Source organism: Gekko japonicus, unplaced genomic scaffold (assembly GCF_001447785.1).
Source record: "Gekko japonicus isolate JY-2015 unplaced genomic scaffold, Gekko_japonicus_V1.1 scaffold1947, whole genome shotgun sequence".
NCBI lineage: Eukaryota > Metazoa > Chordata > Lepidosauria > Squamata > Gekkonidae > Gekko > Gekko japonicus.
Window position 1 is genome coordinate 199874 of NW_015159772.1, and position 22291 is coordinate 222164.

The following is a 22291-nucleotide window of genomic DNA, read 5'->3' on the forward strand; positions in this document are numbered from 1 at the left end:
CCAAAGGCCTGGCGGAACAGCTCTGTCTTGCAGGCCCTGCAGAATTGAAGAAGATCTCATAGTGCCCTGGTCTCAATAGGGAGCATATTCCACCAGGCTGGGGCCAGGACAGAAAAGGCCCTGGCCCTGATTGAGGGAAGACGGGCGTCCTTCGGGCCAGGGACCACCAGGAGGTGTTGATCTTTCGAGCATAACACTCTACAAGGCATATATGGGAAGAGGCGGTCCCTCGTGTTGTGTTGTGACCCATTCTTTTCTCATTATATGTTGGTTGTGTCTTCTGGAATACTTAGAAACTAAGCAAGTCTAACAATGATTTTCAGAAGAACAGAACACTGCTTAGCTTCACCCAGTCACTGACAGTGCATGTTATGTCATTGTCCACTGCCAGAGAGACAGTGGTGTAGTGGTTAAGAGTGGTGGACTCTAATCTGGAGAACTGGGTTTGATTCCCTTACTCCTCCACGTGCAGCCGGCTGGGTGACCTTGGGTCAGTCACAGTTCTCTCAGAGCAGTTCTCTCAAGAGCAGTTCTCTCAGAGCTCTCTCAGCCTCATCTCCCTTACAGGGTGTCTGTTGTGGGGAGAGGAAGGGAAGGAGATTGTAAACCATTCTGAGTGAAGGGCAAGGTATAAATCCTGCTCTTCTTCTTCCTCCTCCTCCTCCTTTCCCCTTCCCCTTCTTCCCCTCCTCACCACAAACTTTTGGTCCTTAAAAACCCAAATCTTAGAATCAGATTAAATTATTTGAAGTAGAGATGTGCAAATGACCACAATCTATGCCACTAAAATTTGATTGTATTATTTTAGTGCATAATAATTTAAACAGAAAATCAGTGAGGTAGGTTTTCCAGAAAAATTAGAATTGGGAAATTTTCCAGTTGATCAGTTCCCTAAATAGAGCATTATCTGATTTAGCATATTTGTTTTGACATATATTTAGTAACAAATCCCCAGAGTACCCCATGTTAATTGTATGTTCCAGTAGCAACAAATACTTGAACAAAAATGTTTTATCAGGAAAAATATTAATCTAATTTGGTTTAAATGTGGAATTCAAATACATTCAGATCATTTTTTCTTAGAATATAGTTGTAAAAGTTAAACAAATATAGTGTGTAAGGGTAGGTGTATACATATGCACACATAAACACACAATGCAGTATGTTGTTTAAATGTAAGAAAAAGCCTAAGGCAATAAAAGCTGTTGACATGCTACTTTTAACACAGCCACAGAATTATGTATGATATGCCGTAGATGTGGCCTACTCATCTATTGTAACACGATTAACTGTCTTCCACAGAGGTCATTGGGAAACCTCATTTCTTGCATTACTTCATAATACCATGTCATATGAGAGTAGACATAGAAATAATAATTTTAGCTTTGGTTTTGGTTTGACCTGTACAGTCAGTCAGATGAATTCGGAACTTGATTTTTTATTTGACTGTGTATTTATGGTTTATTTCCCTCCCATCCCCTTTTATTTCTTAAATCTCTGGAAAGTTTTTCATTCTACCTCTCTGGTGAAAGTCATCAGCATCCAGTGAAAAGTCTTTACTCTTAGTGGGGATAAGTGAAGTTGGTCTTCCAGTACGATCTGCAACATAAAAAATCCCACTCACTGTTAACCAGCTTGTTGAATCTGAGATAATCTACAGCTTTGCATTATGTGTCTACAGTGTATGAAAATGATGGTCAAGTTCTCAGTATTGGTGATCTCCGAACTTGAATATGCATAGTCATACTTAAGGGAAGGGTGAACTGCTTAGTGGAGCATTCTTTCTGCACCTGAGACACTTCATCTGCCCTGTTAGTTTTCCCAAGCTGATCCAGTTCAAGGCTATTTCATAGCATGGCTGAGATATGCCTCTGCATATACTTAGGAGAGTTGCTGTCAATCAGGGTTGGCAAAACTTGGCTAAACAGGTTTGATTAGATATAAGAATGTAAGAAGCTAACTACTTGTATCTTAAAGAAAAAAATGCTCTTTCTGAGTGTAGTTGTAGCTTTATTTCAGGTCATCTGGCACAGTAGAGTGAACTTTCACACTGTGAGGTTGGGTTCTTTAAGAAGTATTTTTCCCCCAATAGAAAAGCTGTCAAGTTGCAAAACTGTGGAGTCTCTGAGGAAAATGAGGAAATTTCAATCTTTTAACCTATTGATTTCCATTTCTTTTCAGTCTCTTGTATTTGACAGGCAAATTAAAAGGGTAAAAATCAGTGAGAACTTCTCTCCTGGGCTCCATCGTGAAATTCTTAGTATTGTTTCTGGTCTAGCAACTTACAGAATCCCAAAGAAGTTAGCTGAGCAAGTTCAACTGATTACTGTACAGGAATGAAATCCCAGAATCTCTAGGGAGCTGATCCTTGCTAGTAGATTGCAAATGTCTTTTGTCTCATTACTGTGTTGTCAACCCTACTGCTATACTTAAGGACTTGTCAGCGTCTGTAGCATAAATCCCTATTTGTAGTGCTGATAACTGGGCTTTACATTGTCTCTGGTGTATGGAACTGGACATAAAAACTCTTTGCTAGAGAGCAAAACTTAAATTTGAGCATAACCTGCTCTGTTGGGTGTGAAAGCTCCCAAATAATATTTATAGTTGTGTTCATGGTAGATGCTGATTAAGCTAATAGCATGTTCATTTCTTTAAGCAAGATTCCCTGCCCATGATGGGTGTCATGTCCCTGGGGCCAGGGGCCACTTTTCTACCCAGACACTTCATTATTCTCCAGCATGTCCAATGAAAGGCAGACACCCGGGGGGTGGGGGGGGGGGTTATGGTTCTGGCTTGCTTGCAATAACAGAGTCCTGGATTCAAAAGCCAGATTACAGCCTCGAGTTCACCTATCCCTTACAACTTCCATCAAGATTCTGATTCTGTTCCCAGGCCTCAATAACTGCCAGGAGTTTTTAAATTGTCGCCTCTAACTACCTCACCCTTATAGAGATGTGAAGCCCCCCCCCCCCCAGGAAAAAATAGGAGTAAAGTCCCTCCCCTGTTTTCCCCCAAGGACTTATTTTCAATTTTTCTGATTGGAAAATAGGAAATTTTTGGGAGTACTGAAAAAAACTCCAATGAAATAATCTTCCCAAAATTTCCATTTCTTTTTTTTCCTGGGAAGCGGGGGGGGGGGGGGTTTTCCCCCCATGGCTTCAACATTTCGGGACATTTTACATCTCTGCACCCATACTGCAGGGTTAGGCTTTGAGGTAAGTAGGTCCCAAGAGTGCAGTCTACCAGAAATGCCACTTTCCTGGTCCAGGGGAGGGTGCTTGGTCCTTTCTGAACTCAAAGTCTCAGGCTTTGCCAGCTGTCAGGCTTCCTGTCCTTCTTTGCTGCCTGTCTGTTCTCTCTCTTCTTCTTACTCTGGCCTTTTATTCCCCTTTCTTCTGCCATGCCTGATTCCTGGCTGCCTTGGCCTACACTTGTGTAGGTTTATACTCCTAAGGAGGTCTAGGCAGCTGTTACATCCAAGGAGGCTAATACTGGCAGTCTTTGGCCATGATGACCCTTTAAGTGCCCTAGTGGTCCAGTTGTCTTTTCCTTCCTCCTGGTAGCTCAAGTGCAGCCTCTCTTAGGGCTGTTACCTGAGTTTCCCTACCACATACCCTGATCCAGTATACTGTGGGGTGTGACAGTGGGATATTCAAAAGCACACGTCTTAGGCTTTTGAGTCAGCAGAAAACCTTTTGTCCACTGTGACAGTGTCTGATTTAGGCCATTATTGCGTATGGAATTATAATGACTTGGGGTGTTCATTTAGATGTAAAATCTTGTATATGCATTAGTGATCCAGGGCTGTTCTTACACGTTATTGGATACTGTGTGATTATTAGACTATAGCAATCATTTGTAACTGGATTGCTTTTTCTACCCAGGACAATCTAGTCATAAATGATTACTGCAGTGCAAAAATAATACAGTATCTAATGATGTGTGGGCGCAGTTCTGGATGTGAAAAAATTATGATGGGCCATTGAGGACTTGCTAGTAGGACTGTGCACTCTGCCCTGACACTCCTCATCCTGAAAACATTGCACTTCTATTTTGTGGTTGTGGAGGGGGGAGAGAATAAACACTGTTTTATTTTAAGGTTTAGTACATTTTTTACTTCCCCAGAGCAAGGGCCTTATAAAGGAACCCTGAAAGTCTCATAAGCCTTTCTTGCTTTTGACAAGTGAACACTCTCTCCTGTACATCTTTGTTTTAATGTAATTACATTATTTAGAATCTTCAGCAAGTTTTCTTTAACTATGGAGAGGCTTGTATCATGACACAATATATTATGCAGCACACTGGAATTTTACTTCCATCTGATTGTGTTTAGGATTGCTGCCTTAATGCCCAGGTGTTTATCATCATATCTTCTAATCAAAGTCTGTCAAACTCTAATTGGATGAAGCCTTCTAGCTCATTATATATGCCTGTGACCCTGGCTTCTGATCAAGTTCCCTCTGTTCTGATCTTGTGTGTTGTGGGCAATCCACTATACACCGAAATTATGCCACACTGCCCATTACATACTGTCTTTGAATGCCCTTATAGCTTTTACTGAAAATGTATCTCTTGCCATTGAAATCCTGCAAATTACAGGCAATTGGAATTATTGCCCCTGCTGGGAATAATCATGGCATGTATGACAGGCAAAGAAAGCTTTCCGTACCTGCTGTCTCTATTCTAGTATTTGCTGTTTGGTCATAACAAGCTATTTTCTTGTTGGCAGTGGCTTCCTGACTTCATGTGAGGCTGAACTACAGGAGCTGATGAAGCAGATAGACATTATGGTGGCTCATAAGAGAGCTGAATGGGAAAGGAAAACACAAGCACTTGAGTCTTGCCTGGACATCCGAGAGCAGGAGCTATCCTCTCTTCGGAATCTGTTGGATGTGAAGCACAAAGAGGTATTTTCTGTGGCTGTACTTTTCTTCACTTGCTTCAACTATATCTTCCTTTTTCTCTAAAATGCCACTATAGTAATTACCCATGTGTAAAGTTGTGTCCTAAACTGCTGTATCAGAACATTACAAGAGCTGAATCAAAGTTCCTATATAAGTATGTTGTAAAATAAGTCCAACATGTCCACTGTAAATTACTTGTAAATAATATAGTTAAAAAGGAATGCAGCCTCTCCAGGATCTGCTCGAGAGTCTGAACCCTTTAGGGCCTGAAAGGTAAGAATCAGTACTTCCGGTTGTGCCAGGAAACAACTGGGCAGCTATTGTTGATCTATCAACTGAGGGGTGGTACGGCACGTGTATTTGGCCCTGACAATAACATGACTGCCACGTTCTGGACTAGTTGAAACTTCCAAACAGTCTTCAAAGGCAGCCCTATGTAGAGTATGTTACAGTAGATTAACGTGGTTGTGATTAGAGCATGGATCACCATGAAAAGATCACATTTTTTAAGGAATGGCTATAATTGATGTAGAAGCTGATGAAAGTTGTTATGTGCCACAAAGGAGATCTGAGCCTCTAACTGTGGGGAGGATCCAGCAGTATCCTAAACTATGACCCTATTACTTCAGGGAAGTGCAGCCTCCTCCGAGTCAAGCTGACTTCTTAGTGTGCAGGTGCTTTTTCTTTACTAGAAGAAGAGATGGGTACATTCCAGTCCACCTCCCCTCCCTGGCCAGGGCTATTCCCCATGGACTTCCAAACTGTAAAATAGGTAGCTGTGGCTTTGTAGTGGTATTTTATATATATGATATTTTATATAAATTCCCCATAGTTGGACTAATTACCTTTTTTATCTAGCAAAGAAGTTTTACACCGGTGACATTAGCTAATCTATGGGAATTAATTTTGTTGCCTTTCCCCTTTTGACTAAGCTACCTGCTGTTTTTTTAAAATGTAAGAAAAGCCTCAAAGCACATTCTGCAACTGTGGAACTGTATCCCTTTCAACTAATCAACTTGATGAGTCTTTCAGCATTTCTTTTTCTTTATTTCACTTAAGGCAAAGGATCATTGTGGCAAAATCCTACCACATTTTAATTTCACTCTTCCAAGAAGCTCAGGGCAACATACATTCCACTTTATCCTCACAACAACCATATGAGGTAGGTTAGGCTGAGAATGTGGGATTGGTCCAAGATCACTTGGCAAACTTCATGGCACAATGAGGATTTGAAGCTGAGTTTTCTCCAGGCTTAAAATGTGGGTTAATGTTTAGGGGAAATAATGTGGGGATGTTCCTGTCTTATATAGGAAGACATGAGGACTGTTGCATCTTCAGTATCTGTGCTTCTCTGAATTTTTCATTACCTAGTAATAGTTTTCCAGAATTCTTTTTTCCACCTTTGTGCTAATATGATCTGATCCCCTCTTTTAGATTGAGAGATTGTGCCAAAAACTGGAAGAAAGGGAACAGCTCAGTCAGGATATGACTATGGAATATGAACAACAGTTAAAGAAAGTTCAGGAAGAGGTGAGCCTCCAAAAATAAAACTTTATTTTGTGATATTGAGTTGTTCATGTGCTGTCATGTGAATATTTAATATCTCTGCATCTATAACATGTCTTTTTAAAGACACCCCACAATAATGGCAGTACTAAAACAATAACCTGGTGGAGACAAAATAATGCACATTTCAGCATTCATGAGTTTCCCCTAAGAACATTTTAACTTTTCCCCAAGATATTAGCTTCATTTTAATGTTAAATAAATCCATTTGCACATTTAAGTCTAGCTATTTTTGTATTTATAGCTTACAGCTAACATTTCCACTAGCATCTAATGGAGTAGCTCAGGGTCTAAGAAAGAAAAAAAGTAATTAGGTGCAACTGAATTTTCATGATATTTTCTATAAAGATTAACACAGCTGCATTTGAATTGTTGTTAGATGTTTACAAATATTTTGAGGCCATTGTATGAGAGCAGGTTCAGGGAAATGCAGAATACCATTCCTTTGCCACCTAAGCATTTCTGAGGCTGAAGCCATCTTGGTGAGGGGAATGGGGGTATGTTTTTGCTAAAAAGCTGGTGTGATGGGGTTACAGCATTAACCATTTATTGTCCATCAGAAAACCCTGAGTGACAGAGGATTCAAATGGAATTCTTCAGTTGAGAGTGTCAGTTGGGAGTTGACAGTTAACAGTGAGAGAGCAAAGCAGGCTGTGAGAGGATCAAGAAGGATCCTGAGAAGGAAGTGGGATGTGTAGCCCATCTCTATCGAGGGAAATAGCTACAGATCTCTAGCCCATGGATAAGAAAGGAAACTGGAACTTGTGTGAATGTTTCTGCCTTCACCCACTTTAGTTCTGGGAGACGAAGAAGCTTGTTCTTGTTCGTGTAAGCAAAGACTGCCAAGAAATCTTTCTCAAATTTTAAAGACCTGTCTGAATAACAGAAACAGTTACTTGTTTATGACGAATAATCTGGGTTTTTTTTAAATACAAAGCTACTTCATTCCTGTTACCTGTTCATCTCATAGGTCCTAAACCTGATTCCTATCTGACCATTTCCCCTCACAGTGAAATAAAAGTTCGTTAGTTTTGATTTGCCACCAGCCTCTTATGTGTCATTATAAAATAAGGACAAAGGAACAAAACGGGCTGCTTAGCTAAGAACAATATAAAAGGAAATCCTGTGAGGGAGGGCGAAATCATCATAGCTGGATTGAAGTATTTAATAAAGAATGGTTCTTAAACAACATTCTGCTAAACTTGAAGCTGTGTATCAAACTTGTGTAACTTGATGTGTGCAATGGGAAAGTTACGGTAAAACCAAGATTAGAGCCTATGGGCAGTCTTCAGCTCTATAAGGATGAATAGCATTAGGTATTTCTGATCCAGGTAGTCAAAAGGGAATAGTTCATTCCATATAGGTTGTGTATTTGTTTCGCTGAAGAGTATGTACGTACCTTGATTTTTTCCTTCTTTTACTGTATTAATGAAACAGAAAGGACTTCACTGCGTAGAACAGTTGGTTGGTTCAGCTCAGACTTGCAATGTCAAATATCCAATTTAGCTGTAAAAGATACATTGACATTGTTCTTGTATTAGGAATTAATGAAAAAGAAATGTTATCCAAACACTTCAATAATTTTCTTATGGCCAAACTACATATGGAACAGGAGATCTGTAATTAGATCTCCCAATATTTCTTCAACTTAAAAACAGCCATGGGGAGCTCTGAATTGAATACAGGAAGCAATACTATATGAAGGACCTGTTAACCCTTTCCAAATTCAACCCCCACAGATGTAATAATGTAGCAGTCTTCTTAAAACAAAAGAAGTTGAACCTGTGTATGCTTACTTAGAAGTAAGTCATACTATGTCTGATGGAGCTTACATTTAAGAAAATGTGCATAGGATTACAGCCTAAATCTGTTTGTAAAAACTTGTCAAGAAAAGAATTTAAAAAACTTGCTAGTCTAGTGTTTACTATAAGAATTTGGGTGCTGAGATTTCCTGCAGTTGGTGTGACAGCATTTCATGTTCAACCTTCACTTTTTGTCTTTTTCTGTCCTCACTTGTCAACTGCTTGGAGTTAAATGCCATAAGATAATGGTATGCATTAACCTTTTCTCTCTGGAGAATTGGTTCAAGTCCTGCTTACCCTAGGCCATAAATAAAATTAATTTTGTGGTCTTGCCTTTGCAAGCAGAACACATCTGTCCACATTTTTAAAAGTCTATTCATTCCAACATAAGTAATTGCTCTTGTTTTTGGAGGAGCCCCTATGGGGGTAGTAAGGATGCTGTCAAACACTGCTGAGGTGCTGTGGCAGATATTTGCAAAAATTGAAGGATGGAATGGCATCATTATGGAGCTGAAGAATGTTAGCAATTGAAAAATATTGTAGCAGAGTGAGCTACTTATAGTGCAGTTCTAAGCAGACTTACACCCTTAAGCCTGTAGACTTCAATAGATGTAGAATAACTCTGCTTAAGGTTGCACTGCTTGGATTTTCCTGCTCTAGTATGATTCTGTTTAAGAGTATGACAGTGTTTGAAATAACTACTTTAGAGTAGTAACACTGGTATTTATAACAAAATCTGATCGCAGGTAAAATGTATATATCATGGTTTTGCCTTCCTCTCTTGCATCCCCCTTAAAGTCCAGAGAGAATGTGACCCTTGATGGATGTTGGATCCGAGTCCACCAACCTCACAATAAAAAACTGCAAATTGTATGCTAGAGATTATTAAGAAAGGAATTGAAAATGGAAAGACCACAGCTGTAGTTCTTTTATATAAGTCTGTGGTAGAGGTGCAGTTGGAAGTCTGTGTATTGTTCTTGCCATCCTGTTTCAGAAAGGACCTAGAGGATGAGAAAAGGTGCACAAAAGGGTGCCTGAACTGCCTAAAACCCTTGGGAACTTTTTAGTTAAGGAAAAAATATAGTAACATAACAGAGCCCTATAAAAGTATGCATGGTCAGGTCACCCAAATAAATTGATTGGTGGCAGATTCAAGTGAGAGAGTAGAAGCGTCACTTTGCAAAATATATAGTTAATGTTTGAAATCTGCTGCCAGAGTATATAGCGAAGGGCGCAAAAGGGAAGTTGACAAATACAGCCTCTTAAGGGCAATTAGCCAGTATAGTGAAATAGAACTTCCATGTTCTGAACCAATATTTTTGTATGCATGATTGTTATGCAAATAATTTCTACAGTAATAGTTACAAATCCTATAAGATCATTTGTGAAATGACAGCTCCTAAGTAAAGCTAAAAAGGCTATATGGAAAGAAATGTTTCTACTGTTACTGCGTAGAGGTTTTGTCCACAACTTTAGTCAACTAATTTTATGTAGCTGGTCAATTAAATTTGCATCACTTAAGGTGTGTGAACAATTTTATGCGCAATTAACTTGCAAGATTTTTTGATATATTTAGATTATTTAAAATATTTCTGTCCTGCCTTCTCCTCAGATTCAGTACTGGATTTTGGTTTTCAGTAAACTAATATCATTCTATTTCAGAACTGCATCATAGTGTCCAAAATTGACTGTTTTTCTTTCAGCTCATCAGACTGAAAAGAAGTTATGAGAAACTGCAGAAGAAACAGCTGAAAGAAGCTAGACAAGCTTCCAAAAGTCATGGGGAGGACTTTGAGAAGTCTGAAGTAGGCATCCTGACCAGGAAATTAGAGGTGGGAAGATAAAATGCAACTGTGAGCACAATAATATAAACTTAACTAACTACTTGGCAGTACTGAGAAATCTGTGCATTTAGGAACCTAAAACATTTTACCAGTACTAATAATAGGCTAGTTTCAAAAGTTTCACTTACAGTTTACTAAAGCAGCTGCAAGATGACAAGTCCCCACTTCTAAAAAATTTTTAAGTGCTTCCTGAACAAAGGTGTGGAGCAACCCATTCCTGAGGGCCAAGATGGCAGCACATCACCAACAATAGCTAGTTGGTATCCTATGCTCTCTTGGAAGAGAAAATAAATGGCAAAAAGACCCATCCTTAAGCAACTGCTTTGGACTCCACAGGGATACCGTCAATACTGAGCAACCATAGAGCATCCTGCTGAGAATGTCCCCATGTGAGCAACGTATGAAAGGAACCAACCAATAAATGGCAGTGCTGGTATGCCTCCATGATGTCATCCTGACCCCCCATCCACAGAACAAGTGAAGGCAAAAAAGCTTCACAGCACACTCCACTGAGTGGAGGACTGTGGTATGCGAATTAGGAATCCTTTACCAGCCATACTCCTGGGAGCTCCACTGTGGAGTGTGGTGAAATAATACATTGAAAAGCAGGATTTTGCAAGGCAGCTGGGACACAGACAGTAGTAGAAGTGAAAAAGAACACGCAACTCCACTTGCACAGGGTCAGCATGACTGAGGGAGGTCCCTGGTTCAAACCCAGCTTGGAACTAGCTACAGTACAGCCATGGAAGGAGTCCTAGGTCCAGCTGAGACTTTCTACCATCAGATTCAGTCATTAGAGTTGGATCATTTATACTGATTAGCAACCTCACTCAAGTAATTTTGATTAGCATGCTCCTATCTAGTCATTGCTCTGCTGGATTCATGTCATTAATTACCATTGCCTACTGCTGTTCATCTTAGCAGCTTCTGTTCTCCATCTCCTCTCCTATCATATAGCCTGAATTTTTTTCACACACCAGCACTGATCAGGGAGATGGTAAACATAGAAGAATTTGCCCTCCCCCTTGTTACAGCACAACTGTATAGATATTGGAGGGCCTCCACATCTCTCTTTCTAGTGTGAGTCCCATGCTGAAGAACCCAGTCTATCAAACTGAATTAGAAAGAGAGCTGTGAAATAATCTAAACATGTATTGAATAGCACAGCAATAGAGTTCTGACTTCACGTTCCTGGGATCCAAGATCACTGCAGACGGTGACTGCAGCCATGAAATTAAAAGACACCTGCTCCTTGGGAGGAAAGCTATGGCAAACCTAGACAGCATAATAGAAAGTAGAGACATCACCCTGCCAACAAAAGTCCATATGGTCAAAGCAATGGTATTCCCAGTAGTAATGTATGGCTATGAGAGTTGGACCATAAGGAAGGCCGAGCGCCGAAGAATAGATGCTTTTGAATTATGGTGCTGGAGAAGACTCTTGAGAGTCCCTTGGACTGCAAGGAGATCAAATCAGTCAATCCTAAAAGAAATCAAACCTGACTGTTCCCTGGAAGGCCAGATGCTGAAGCTCAAATACTTTGGCCACCAAATGAGAAGGGAGCACTCACTGGAGAAGACCCTGATGCTGGGAAAGATTGAAGGTCAAAGAAGAATGGGACGGCAAAGGATGAGATGGCTAGCCAGTGTTATCGATGCCACAGACATGAAGTTAAGCAAACTCTGGAGCATAGGAGGGCCTGGCGTGATGTGGTCCATGGGGTTGCGAAGAGTCAGACTCGACTGTGCGACTGAACAACAACAGAGTTCTGAAAACCAGTCAAATGAATGGGGTTGCTAGTGTTTTTGGTCTGCTGAGACATCTGTGCCTTTGATAGCTGCATGGACAGACTGCAGCATTACAGATCTGTTATATTGCTGCATGTGCATGAGAGAGGCAACTTGCCAAACATCTCCCTGTTAAAAGCATCTGGTAAAGGAGCAGGAGCCAGGCTCAAACAATAGAGTGGCAACCCTTTGGCAGAACTGCTAGATTTACACTGGTCACTACAGCTGTTGGCCATGTTTGTAGACTTAGCAAATTGTTGTGCATGCGGTCCATCCTAGTTCTTCCTCTGTTGGAGAGCTGCTTATAAAGAATCAAAAGAAATACAAGGCCAATGATGAGTATTAAGCAATTTCAGCGGTAGCAGCAAACAGTGCAAGGGGGGGCTCATAAGAAATTTGCAGAGAGGGGGCATTCCCCCACCTTTGCTTCCTTCCCACTCCCCCCTCTCCCCCTTTCTTTTTCTCCCCAAGCTAATCCCTCCTTTTTCTTTCCAACCCTCCACCAAATTGATCCCTCTTTCTTTGTCTTTCTCTCTCTCCCCGCAAGCCAACCCCCTTCTTTCCCCCCGAAGCAAATATCTCCATTTTTCTCTCTCTCCCCCAAGCCAGTCCTCCCCTTCTTTCTCCCCTCCTTCTTTTCCCCTAACTTTGAGCCTGGCAGCAGTGGGAGTGCCTGGGAGGCCAAGCCAGTGCAGGCTCAGCCACAAAGCTACCCGCCGCTTTCCATCCCTCTTCACTCCCAGCTTCCCAAGAGCAGAAAAGCCTGCGAAGGCCTCATCGCTAGGAAAGCCGTTGCTAAGGGCAGTCACGTGCTCAAAACAGTCGCTTTCCAAGGAGAGAGAGGGAGGGGGAGAGAGGGCCCCTTGTCCTCGGTAAGTCCGTTCTCTGTGCATAAGCAGAAAAAGCTGTTGTACTTTTGGGAGAATTCAAGTATCCCCCATATAGTTTTTTTGACATTTCAGATTTTTCTGCACATCTGGGGTGTGCCCCAAGTGTGCAGGAAAATCTGTTTATCCTCCATGTGCTCCCGATGTGCGAATTTAGGTATCTGCACAGAGGGGGCATGTTGGCTACTAGATATCTAGATATGATCAGTGTGAGTCATGGATTTGAGACAGTGGTGTCACCTATACTGTACCTCCATATCTTCCACCTTGGTAAGTGTGAAAGACACCAGTTTGGGAGACAGTATAGTTGTTGGAGCAATATTTATCCATCCCTTTTCAAGGAAGAAATGGTTGTTGAAATAATATGTAGGAGGCAATGTTCCCTCTAAGCTGTGGATTCTTGTGAGCAAAAATTCTCCTTTGTGAGCTCCTGGCATTAAAATTGTGAGCAAGCGGTTTGGCTCCTGTATAGATTAGTTTGCTCTGGAGCCCTCCTTCCTGAGCGAAGACAAAAATGTGTGAGCCAGAGGCTAAAAAACTGTGAGCTAGCTCACACTAACTCAGCTTAGAGGGAACACTGGTAGGAGGTCAAAGTTGAGGTGGGGGAATGTGTGGAGACAGAGCTGTCAATGTTCAGAGCAGGGGATCCCCTTCCTTGCTTACCTCCATGGGGTACATTGTCCTTGCGTCCCCGGTTGGAAGAGTGTAGGATCCTGATTTATATTTGTTTCTCCCTCTGAGGCGGAGGACATCTTGGGTGATTCCCACCATCCTATCAGGGAGAGGCAGAAACAAATTCTTTCTTCCTCTTCCTGTGTGGACTGGGGACGCCCCTTTTACCTCAGTTCTTTTCCTTCCTCTACACGGAGAGGTCGTTGTAGGCTTTGCCTCCAACTTCTAGTGTTACTAGCATACTCTTTTTTCCATATTTTATTATTTTCACCTTTCTTTGTGGATCTATAACTCTCCCTCTTCCATTTCTTTTCTCCTTCATATCTTTTTGTGTCCTGTAGAGGGAGTCTATAGGCAGCAACTTAACAGCATGCTGCAAGATCTCCCCCTGTTTCTTTCCCTTGTTCTATTCTTCGCTGACCACGCAGACGCCTGGAAGAGTGGGAGACGGCCACCTCTCTGAGGCGGAGAACGATCCCAGTGCTGTGGAGCTGGCCAAGGATTTTCCCGGAGCCGGCACGACCTATAGGCTTCCGCGGCTACCGGTGACGACCCCAAATTGAGCAGGGAGAAGACGGCATGGAAACGATCAAGTCAAGAAGGTCTCGCCTCCGATGTGGAGACCGGCGGTGGCCATGTTTGCACGATCGGTTTGGCGGGAAGCACTTTCACGCTCACTCTAGGCGCGCCCTTACCCATCCAGCTCCTGGATGCCAACCTCTAAGCAGGAGGCGCAGGCACTTCCTTGACCCAGAGCACTGTGGCCGTGGATGACCCTAGAAGACTCCAGATGGGTAACATACTCCGCTCTGCCGGGGATCCTAATCCTCAGGGCTTATTTGCCTCTATTAGGCGTTCTATGAGGGAGGAATTTCTCAGCCTGTGCCACCTTGGGGACCTGGGGACCCTCACCTCCCATGCAAATTCCCCTGCTCCAACACCTGTCCCGTGTTCCAATAATAGGGAAATGAGACCACATTGGCCTCCAAGGCTGCTAGGAAGCAGGTCCCTATGGACAGAAACTCTGATTTGAAAAGGTTACAGTCCCCTGATCCCGACGTGTCTCCTAGAGAGAGGGGAGGGGTTCCTCTCCGATGAGGAAGTTGAAGACATCAGTGTCCCACAGCCATCCTCACGTCTCTTTAAGACAGAGGATTTCCAATACTTCCTTTCCAAATGTCTTTCAGCTCTAGATCTCCATGACACTCCTCCTGAAGAGGAACTGGTTTGCCCTGGCATTAGTCCTAGAAAAGAGATCCAAGGGTGCAGAGGAGTTGTTTCCTCGCTATTGTACATCTGAAAAAGTTTTCCCATTCCCTGAATTTTTTGAAAGACAATTGAAGGCTGAATGGGCTAAGCCTAATAGACAGTCCCCTGGGTTGGTTAAGAAGTTATATGACTTATCCTCTTTTGCAAATGAGATGTTACAGGTTCCCCAGGTGGATGCCCCTATAACGGCACTCCAGTCCTTTGGTCTCCTTTCAGAGGATGGTTACGGCTCGGTGCGCAACAACCTAGATAAGAAGATAGATATTGCTCTTAAAAGTTCACATGAGGCCTTAGCTATGTCAATCAAGGCTGCGGCTATATCTTCTATCACCACCAGAGCTATCATTGTATGGTCCAGAAAGCTCATCCAGCTTCTCCCAGGGAACAATAGATGTCACTTAGAAGGGGCCACACGAATATTTAAAGCATCCTCCTTTGCAACAGATGCTTCCCTGGACGCTCTTACTTTTTGTTCTAGGGCTATGTCCCCAGCTGTGGTGGCACAGAGAGGGATCTGGCTGTGCTCCTGGCCCGCATATCTCCATTCCAAGGAGAGACGTTATTCGGGGACCACCTAGATAAGATCCTGGTGGAGACTAAAGACAAAAAGAAAACTATGCCAAGAAACTTTCGCCACCTAGACAGAAGGGTGCACATGGTCATTCCTTTCGTTCCTCTAATCCATCATTCAAGTCTAAGCAAGGCCAGAAAAGTGGCTCCTGAGGGTCCTCGTTGCAGTCCTACAAGAGAAGCTTCTCAGGACCAAGGTTTGGGAGACAGGCACACAACAGATCTGAGAAACAGGAACGTGATGGCAAAATCACCAAAGCATGACTCAGATCAGATCCCAGTGGGGGGAAGATTAATTTACTTTCTGGAGGCGTGGCTAGAGTCCCGGGCAGACTCCTGGACGTTAGAAATAGTCTCCAAAGGCTACTCCTTATTTCTCTGGCCTCCTCCAGAAAGATTAGCAAAGATCCCGGAAAATGGGCCATAACGTTTGCTGCCTTACATAATCTCCTGGACATTCGGGTGGTGGAGAAGGTTCCCGTAGACTAACAGGGCCAGGGAGTCTACTCCATATTTTTTACTGTGCTCAAGAAAAACGGCGACTGGCGTGCCATTCTAGACCTGAAGTACGTCAACAAATACATCAAGCTGAGGCACTTTCATATGGAGACTCAAGTCCATTACAGAGGTCCTTCAACCGATGGAATACTTAACCTCCTTGGATCTGACGGAGGCATCACTCCACATTCCGATTCTACCTCTACACAGGAGGTTCCTGAGATTCTGTAGGGAACCTTCACATGCAGTTCAAAGTGATGCCTTTTGGACTTGCGACCAGCCCACGGGTCTTCACCAAGATACTGGTCAATCCAATAGCACACCTCAGGAAGAAGGGCATCCACATCCACCCGTACCTGGACAACCTTCTCATCAGGTCTTTCTCCAAACAGAAGGCCGTGCAAGATGTAAAGGAGGTGATTCAGTGTCTTCAAGTACACGGCTCCTTGATCAACCAGGCCAAGAGGTTCCTGGAGCCAACTCAACGATTGGAACACCTTGGGATGCTGATAGATACCAAACTGCCTTCTGTCTTGCTACCAGAGGACAAGATCTCGAAGACAAAATAAGCTGTGAGACTCATCATAGAACGTCCATCTTCGTCTCTGCTGTCCTTGACCAAGGTGATAAGACTTCTCATTTCCAATCTAGATGCCATATAGTGGGGCAGATTACACATGAGGGCACTGCAGGTGTTTCTATGCCCCTACCAGATACATATTATGGAAAAACGGGACATTCTCCTCCAAGTACTTCTATCTGTCAGACAGTCCCTGCGATGGTGGACAAAGGTTTCCAATCTCTGCCAGGGGAAGAAGTTCTTCCGCGAGGCTGAAGTGCAACTATTCTCGGATGCCAGTTTGCAGGGCTGGGGAGCGACTCTGAATGAGGTTCCAGCTCAGGGACGCTGGTCCCACAGGGAATCTCTTCTCCCTATCAACATTCTGGAACTCAGAGCGGTGCGTCTGGCCCTAATCCACTTCAGCAACAGAGTGAAGAATCAACATGTCCTTGACCGGACAGACAATGTATCGATCAAATCCTATCTGAACAACCAGGGGGGCTCCAGATCTTCTGCCCTCCACATAGAAGCAGATTAGCTCAGCAGACAAACAATCGACCCAGGAGAGTGGACGCTGGACAAGAAGATCTTCCACTGGATGATACAACAGTTCAAGGCCCCAATGGTGGCCTTGTTTACTTCCCAGAACAACCAACTGCTGAGATTTTTCTCCAGGCTTCACCATGACAAAATGAAAGCTACAGACACCGTGACGGTTCCTTGGCCCAGAGGGACCTTGTATGCCTTCCCACCCATTCCTATAATTCCGAAGGTCCCCAGGTCAATAAGACAATAGAAGGCCACAGTGCTCAACGTCCCTGGTTCTCGACCTTGCAACAGATGTCCGAGACACCACTACTTCGACTACCAGTAACCCCTGACATGCTTATCCAGGGACCAGTTTGACACCCGGAACCAGAACGTCTGATGCTGCCCGTGTGGCACTTGAATGGTCATCTTACTTAAGATGGGGCTACTCGGCGGAGGTGACTAATACGATCCTGGTGTCTAGAAAGGATTCCACGGTCAGAATCTACAACACTACATGGAAGGCCTTCCACAGGTTGTGCCGGCGGAAGTCCGTTGATGTCACTCGACCTCCCTTACGCTCCGTACTAGAATTTCTGAATGATGGACTTGAAACAGACCTGAAACCAGCAACCCTTAGAAAACAGGTTGCAGCACTGGGCTTGGCGCTTCCCCATTTTAAGGGCGTTATCCAGTACTGCTGCTGGGAGTTACCCGAACTGAGGTAAAAGGGGTGTTCCCAGTCCACACAGGAAGAGGAAGAAAGAATTTGTTCCTGCCTCTCCCTGATAAGATGGTGGGAATCACCCAAGATGTGATTATAAATATAAATCAGGATCCTACACTCTTCCAACCGGATAAGATGGTGGGAATCACCCAAGATTACCTCCTTTCCTCAGAGTAGAAGGACCCCTCACGGTAAGTGCCAAGGGTCGATCCTGTGGTGGACGATCTATGACTGTTCAGTGGTTAGAAAGGCACTTTACACAAATTTCCCACATGTGCTTGGCATAAGGCCACAGCCGTATAGCCCCTATAACCTATCTCATGAGACATGGGTCTCCTAGCTGAGATTATGCAGTGTTGACATGCGCTATGATCAGCTGCAGCTTGACTGTATGTATATGTGCTGGGGGAAGGGGGTCGTTCCTATTCAGTGAAAGCATTTATACTTATGCTAGCTATTTTGCAGTGTAACACAATGGGGGCAGGGTGTGGATTGCAGGGGCTTGGGGTGCCAAATGAGTTTTGCTCTTCCTTCAGCATGCGCTTGGCATTGCCTGTTTTGGCTCCTGTGCCAGTTCAATCATGCTTATGTAGGGTTTACAGCACAGTACTACACTGGTGTATCTCCATGTTGTAGCTGGGATTTCATTGCCATCCTAAGCAGTTCCAAGATCTCATTAGGGTTGCAAGATTTCCCCCCTTCCCATCATGTTTTGCTTATATCATCATCCATGGTTAAAGTGTGCATTTGGCTATATTGGGTGAAACTAAAAACAAGTTCCCAACCTGGGAGTAGTGCAAATAAAAATTAGTGACTTTTAAGAAAGGTGCTTTTTTTTTTTAAGAAATCCTTTGCAGTATATGTCCATTTTAGTGAATAATGTGGTTTAAAATAAAGTCTGAATTTAGTAGAAGTATTAAGCCTACTCTTATGGTCTGTTAAGTGTGAACCAATTACTTTCTGTCAAATGCACTGATTTAAATCCTGTTTTCTATGTAAAAGACTTACAAAATGGGAAACTTGATTTAAATCTGTGATTTAAGTTGCTTTGCATTTATATCTATGTATCCTGCCTGATGGGAGGGAAGATGGCATGGTATAGGTTAGTTTCATCAGATCTCAGAAGCTAAGGAGGGTGGATACTTGGAAGGGAGACCACCGAGGAAGACTCTGCAGAGGAAGGCAATGGCAGACCACCTCTGCTTCTCACTTGCCTTAAAAGCCCCTTGCTGGGATCACCATGAGTTGGCTGTGGTTTGATGGCACTTTATATGCACACATCCCGCCTGTGTTATAAAGCTTAAGAGAAGATGAAGTCTGGGATGCTATCCTGATTTCAAGATACTTGACATTCCAAAACAAACCCTCCTAGGCTGTTTGGGATTAATAGAACTCTTGTTGTAAGACAAGGTAGTACATGTATGCTTTTTTCTACAGTGATATTGGTAAGAGAGTGAATGGTGTTTTTGATCACTTATCTTGTCAAGACTCAATTTGAAAGGCTTGTTAAAATAAGCTGTAGATTGTTAATGAACACTGCTTAAAAGTGTGTTGAGTTTGTTTATAATTAACTGCCTATATTAATGAATTGCTTCTTCCAGAACAGATAACAAGTTCCAAGCAGCTTTTGAAACATTTGCCAATAACCAGTGCATTATTGCACCATTTAGCAGCATGAGTGAGAGGAAGGGGGGAAAATGGTAAAAGTATCAGCAGGATAATTTGCATGGAGCATTCTGCACGAAGGCTGTCACTGCTGTAGCTCCTTGTCTAGTTTCATTAGCGCTTCATCGCTTGTGTTGGTACTGAACTTTGTTTCTGATGAACACTTGCAGCATGTGATCCAGTGTTGTTGTTTTTTTAAAAAAACAGAATTTGCTCAAAACTCCTTTCTCCATACACATTAATATAACTTTGTAGTGGAAAAGGTAGGCTGTGGTAATAAAGGAGGAGAGACAGGAAAATGACTGGATGAGGGATATTGTCATGCCTGGTGTGTATGTACAGCACAATGCAGTGCTAATCGGGTGAAAGAAGGCTGAGGTTGTGGCATGGACAGGATTACATTTTTAAAGTTCCCCTTTACCAGTAATAACCCTGTAAATAGAAAACTAGCACAACATGCAAAAAGCAAAGCTAGAACCTCTGTTACTGATGTCAGTATATCTATACCCAAAGTGCATATAGAGGATATGATCAATAGAGCTGCGAAAGTTCATTGATACAGTATATGAACTGGAGGCCCCTTGGCCATTTTTGGATTGAGTCTTTGACAGCTTCAGCAGGCTCTCCCAAGCCAATATCAACAGGAACCTGGGTTCTGTTGGGCTGACCACATGCCTCTTGGACCCATGTCCCTCATGGCTGGTGAAAGCCGATGGTGGGAGGATATTGGGCCCTCTGGTGTATATTATAAATCTGTAACTAGATTTGAGGGTCTACCCAGAGGGATTGAAGGAGGCTGTGGTTGTCCTACTCTTGAAGAAGCCAACTTTGGATCCCTTGGATCCCTTCAATTACCATCCAGTATCGAATCTTTTATTCTTGGGCAAGGTAATTGAGAGAGTGGTTGCAGAGCAGCTCCAGAGCTTCCTAGATGACACATTGGTCCTGGATCCATTCCAGTCTGGCTTCTGCCCCAGCCATGAGAACAGAGACAGCTTTGGTTGACCTCACAGATAAGGTCCGCAAACAGGTGGATCGAGACGGGTCAGCACTGCTGGTGTTATTAGATCTCACAGCAGTGTTTGACACAGTCGATCATGATCTTTTGACCCACTTCCTTGCCGGCATAGGAGTCGGGGGTAGTCTTGCAGTGGCTTACCTCATTTCTCCAAGGTCAGGGACAAGGGTGGTTCTGGGAGTGAGGATATCGCCAAGGTACCCCTTAATATGTGGGTTCCCCGTTCCCCCAAGGGGCAATCCTTTCTCCAATATTATTTAATATCTATATGCACCCTCTTGCCCAACTGGTGTGGAGGTTCAGGCTGGGGTGTCATCAGTACGCTGATGATACACAGCTTTATCTGTTGATGGACGGGCGGCCAGATACCACCGCAGAAAATCTTGTAGAGGAGTTGGAGGTTGTGGTGGGATGGTTAAAACAGAGTCGGCTGAGACTGAATCCTTCTAAGGCAGAGGTTTTGTGGCTGTGCCGGGAAGACTCCAGGTTGGGGTGCCAACATCCAGCCCTTGATGTTGTGCCCTTGAGATGGACACTTACTGTCAGGAGTCTGGGTGTGATCCTGGATGCCTCCTTGACAATGAAGGCCCAGGTCACAAATATTTTACCATCTGCGCCAGGCTAGGCAACTGGCCCCCTACTTGTCCCGCCCTGACCTAGCCACTGTAATCCATGCAACGGTCAGCTCCAGATTGGATTACTGCAACACACTCTATGTGGGCCTACCCTTGCAGCTGACACGGAAACTCCAACTGGTACAAAATGCAGCAGTATGGTTCCTTATGCGGATGCCTTGCACAGCGCATATCCATCCAGTGCTGCACAAGTTGCATTGGCTTCCGGTGGAGTATCGGATCAGATTCAAGGTTATGGTGCTGACCTTTAAAGCCCTTAATGGTTAGGGACTTATGTACCTCCAAGACCACATTTTATGGTATACCCCCAGAGCATTATGCTAGAAAGATAAGAACTTACTGCTGGTCCCTGGCCCAAGAGACAGAGCCAGGGCCTTCTCTGCCCTGGCAACAATGTGGAGGAACTGTGTCGAATAACATCTGGGCCCTGTGGGGTATTTTACAGTTCCACAGGGTGTGCAAGGCAGTGATGTTCCCCCAGGCATTTGGTCAAGGACAGTGACAGTTCCCTCTTGGCACTCCCATTTCCCATCCCCCCCCCCCCATTCCCCATGAGATAGCACTGCTGTTAGGATTTTAGTGCCATTTGTAGTTAATGTAGACAAGCAAGGATTTTAGCACCATCTGTAGTTAATGTAGACAAGCGATGCATCAGACTATCATATTTTTATTGACTTGTGTAAATCTTTGTTTTATTGATGTTTTATATAATTGTGTTGGACACCGCCCTGAGCTTGGTTCAACTGAGGAGGGTGGTTGATAAATTCAATAAATAAATAAATAAATAAAATGAACTGAGGGACAGACCAGGGGGATTCCTCTGCTAACCCAAAGAAAGTCACAAGGTTTCAAAAAAAAATCTGAAATCTAAAAAACAAAATAGGGGGATTAACAGTCCCCCAGATAGCAAAAACAATGCCTTGAGCTTTAAGAAAAGAATTCTCACAGAACTCTCAGGCTGTTTGGGATTGCTAGGAAACTATTACAATACTGCAAAGCCTTGGTTTCTCTAAAACAAACCTGTGGGGATAGGGGAAGCAAGGAATGAACTGGGCACCTGGAACAGCACTAGAAAATCTTCTCCCCTTTCCTGACATGCCCCCTGATGGAGGGGGAACTCACCAGGACAGGCCCAGCGGTGACTGCCAGAAACTCACTACCCGCACAACTGGCCTAGCAGTGGCAGCCAACACAGAACTCAGCCCAGCCTGTCCTGGCCCACTGCTGGCCACCATGCAGCCAAGTCAGACTTTTCCTGGGGAGAGGCTGTCAGAGATAGGGATGGAGAGAAAGCGTGAGGACGCATAGGCAGCTAAGGTTAGCTTGGCTGGTGGGTGAGAAGGAAAGAAGGAAGCAG

The 22291-nt window shown here is 43.6% G+C and overlaps 1 protein-coding gene across 1 annotated transcript in view; it reads left to right on the forward strand.

Annotated features, from left to right (window-relative positions):
- CEP63 (centrosomal protein 63kDa) overlaps positions 1-22291 on the forward strand; it is a 60941-nt gene that overhangs the window by 6375 nt on the left and 32275 nt on the right. Inside the window, exons 3-5 of the mRNA XM_015406642.1 lie at positions 4730-4907; positions 6339-6434; positions 9976-10104. Coding sequence (XP_015262128.1) covers positions 4730-4907; positions 6339-6434; positions 9976-10104 — 403 coding nt within the window. The remainder of the gene's footprint in view (positions 1-4729; positions 4908-6338; positions 6435-9975; positions 10105-22291) is intronic.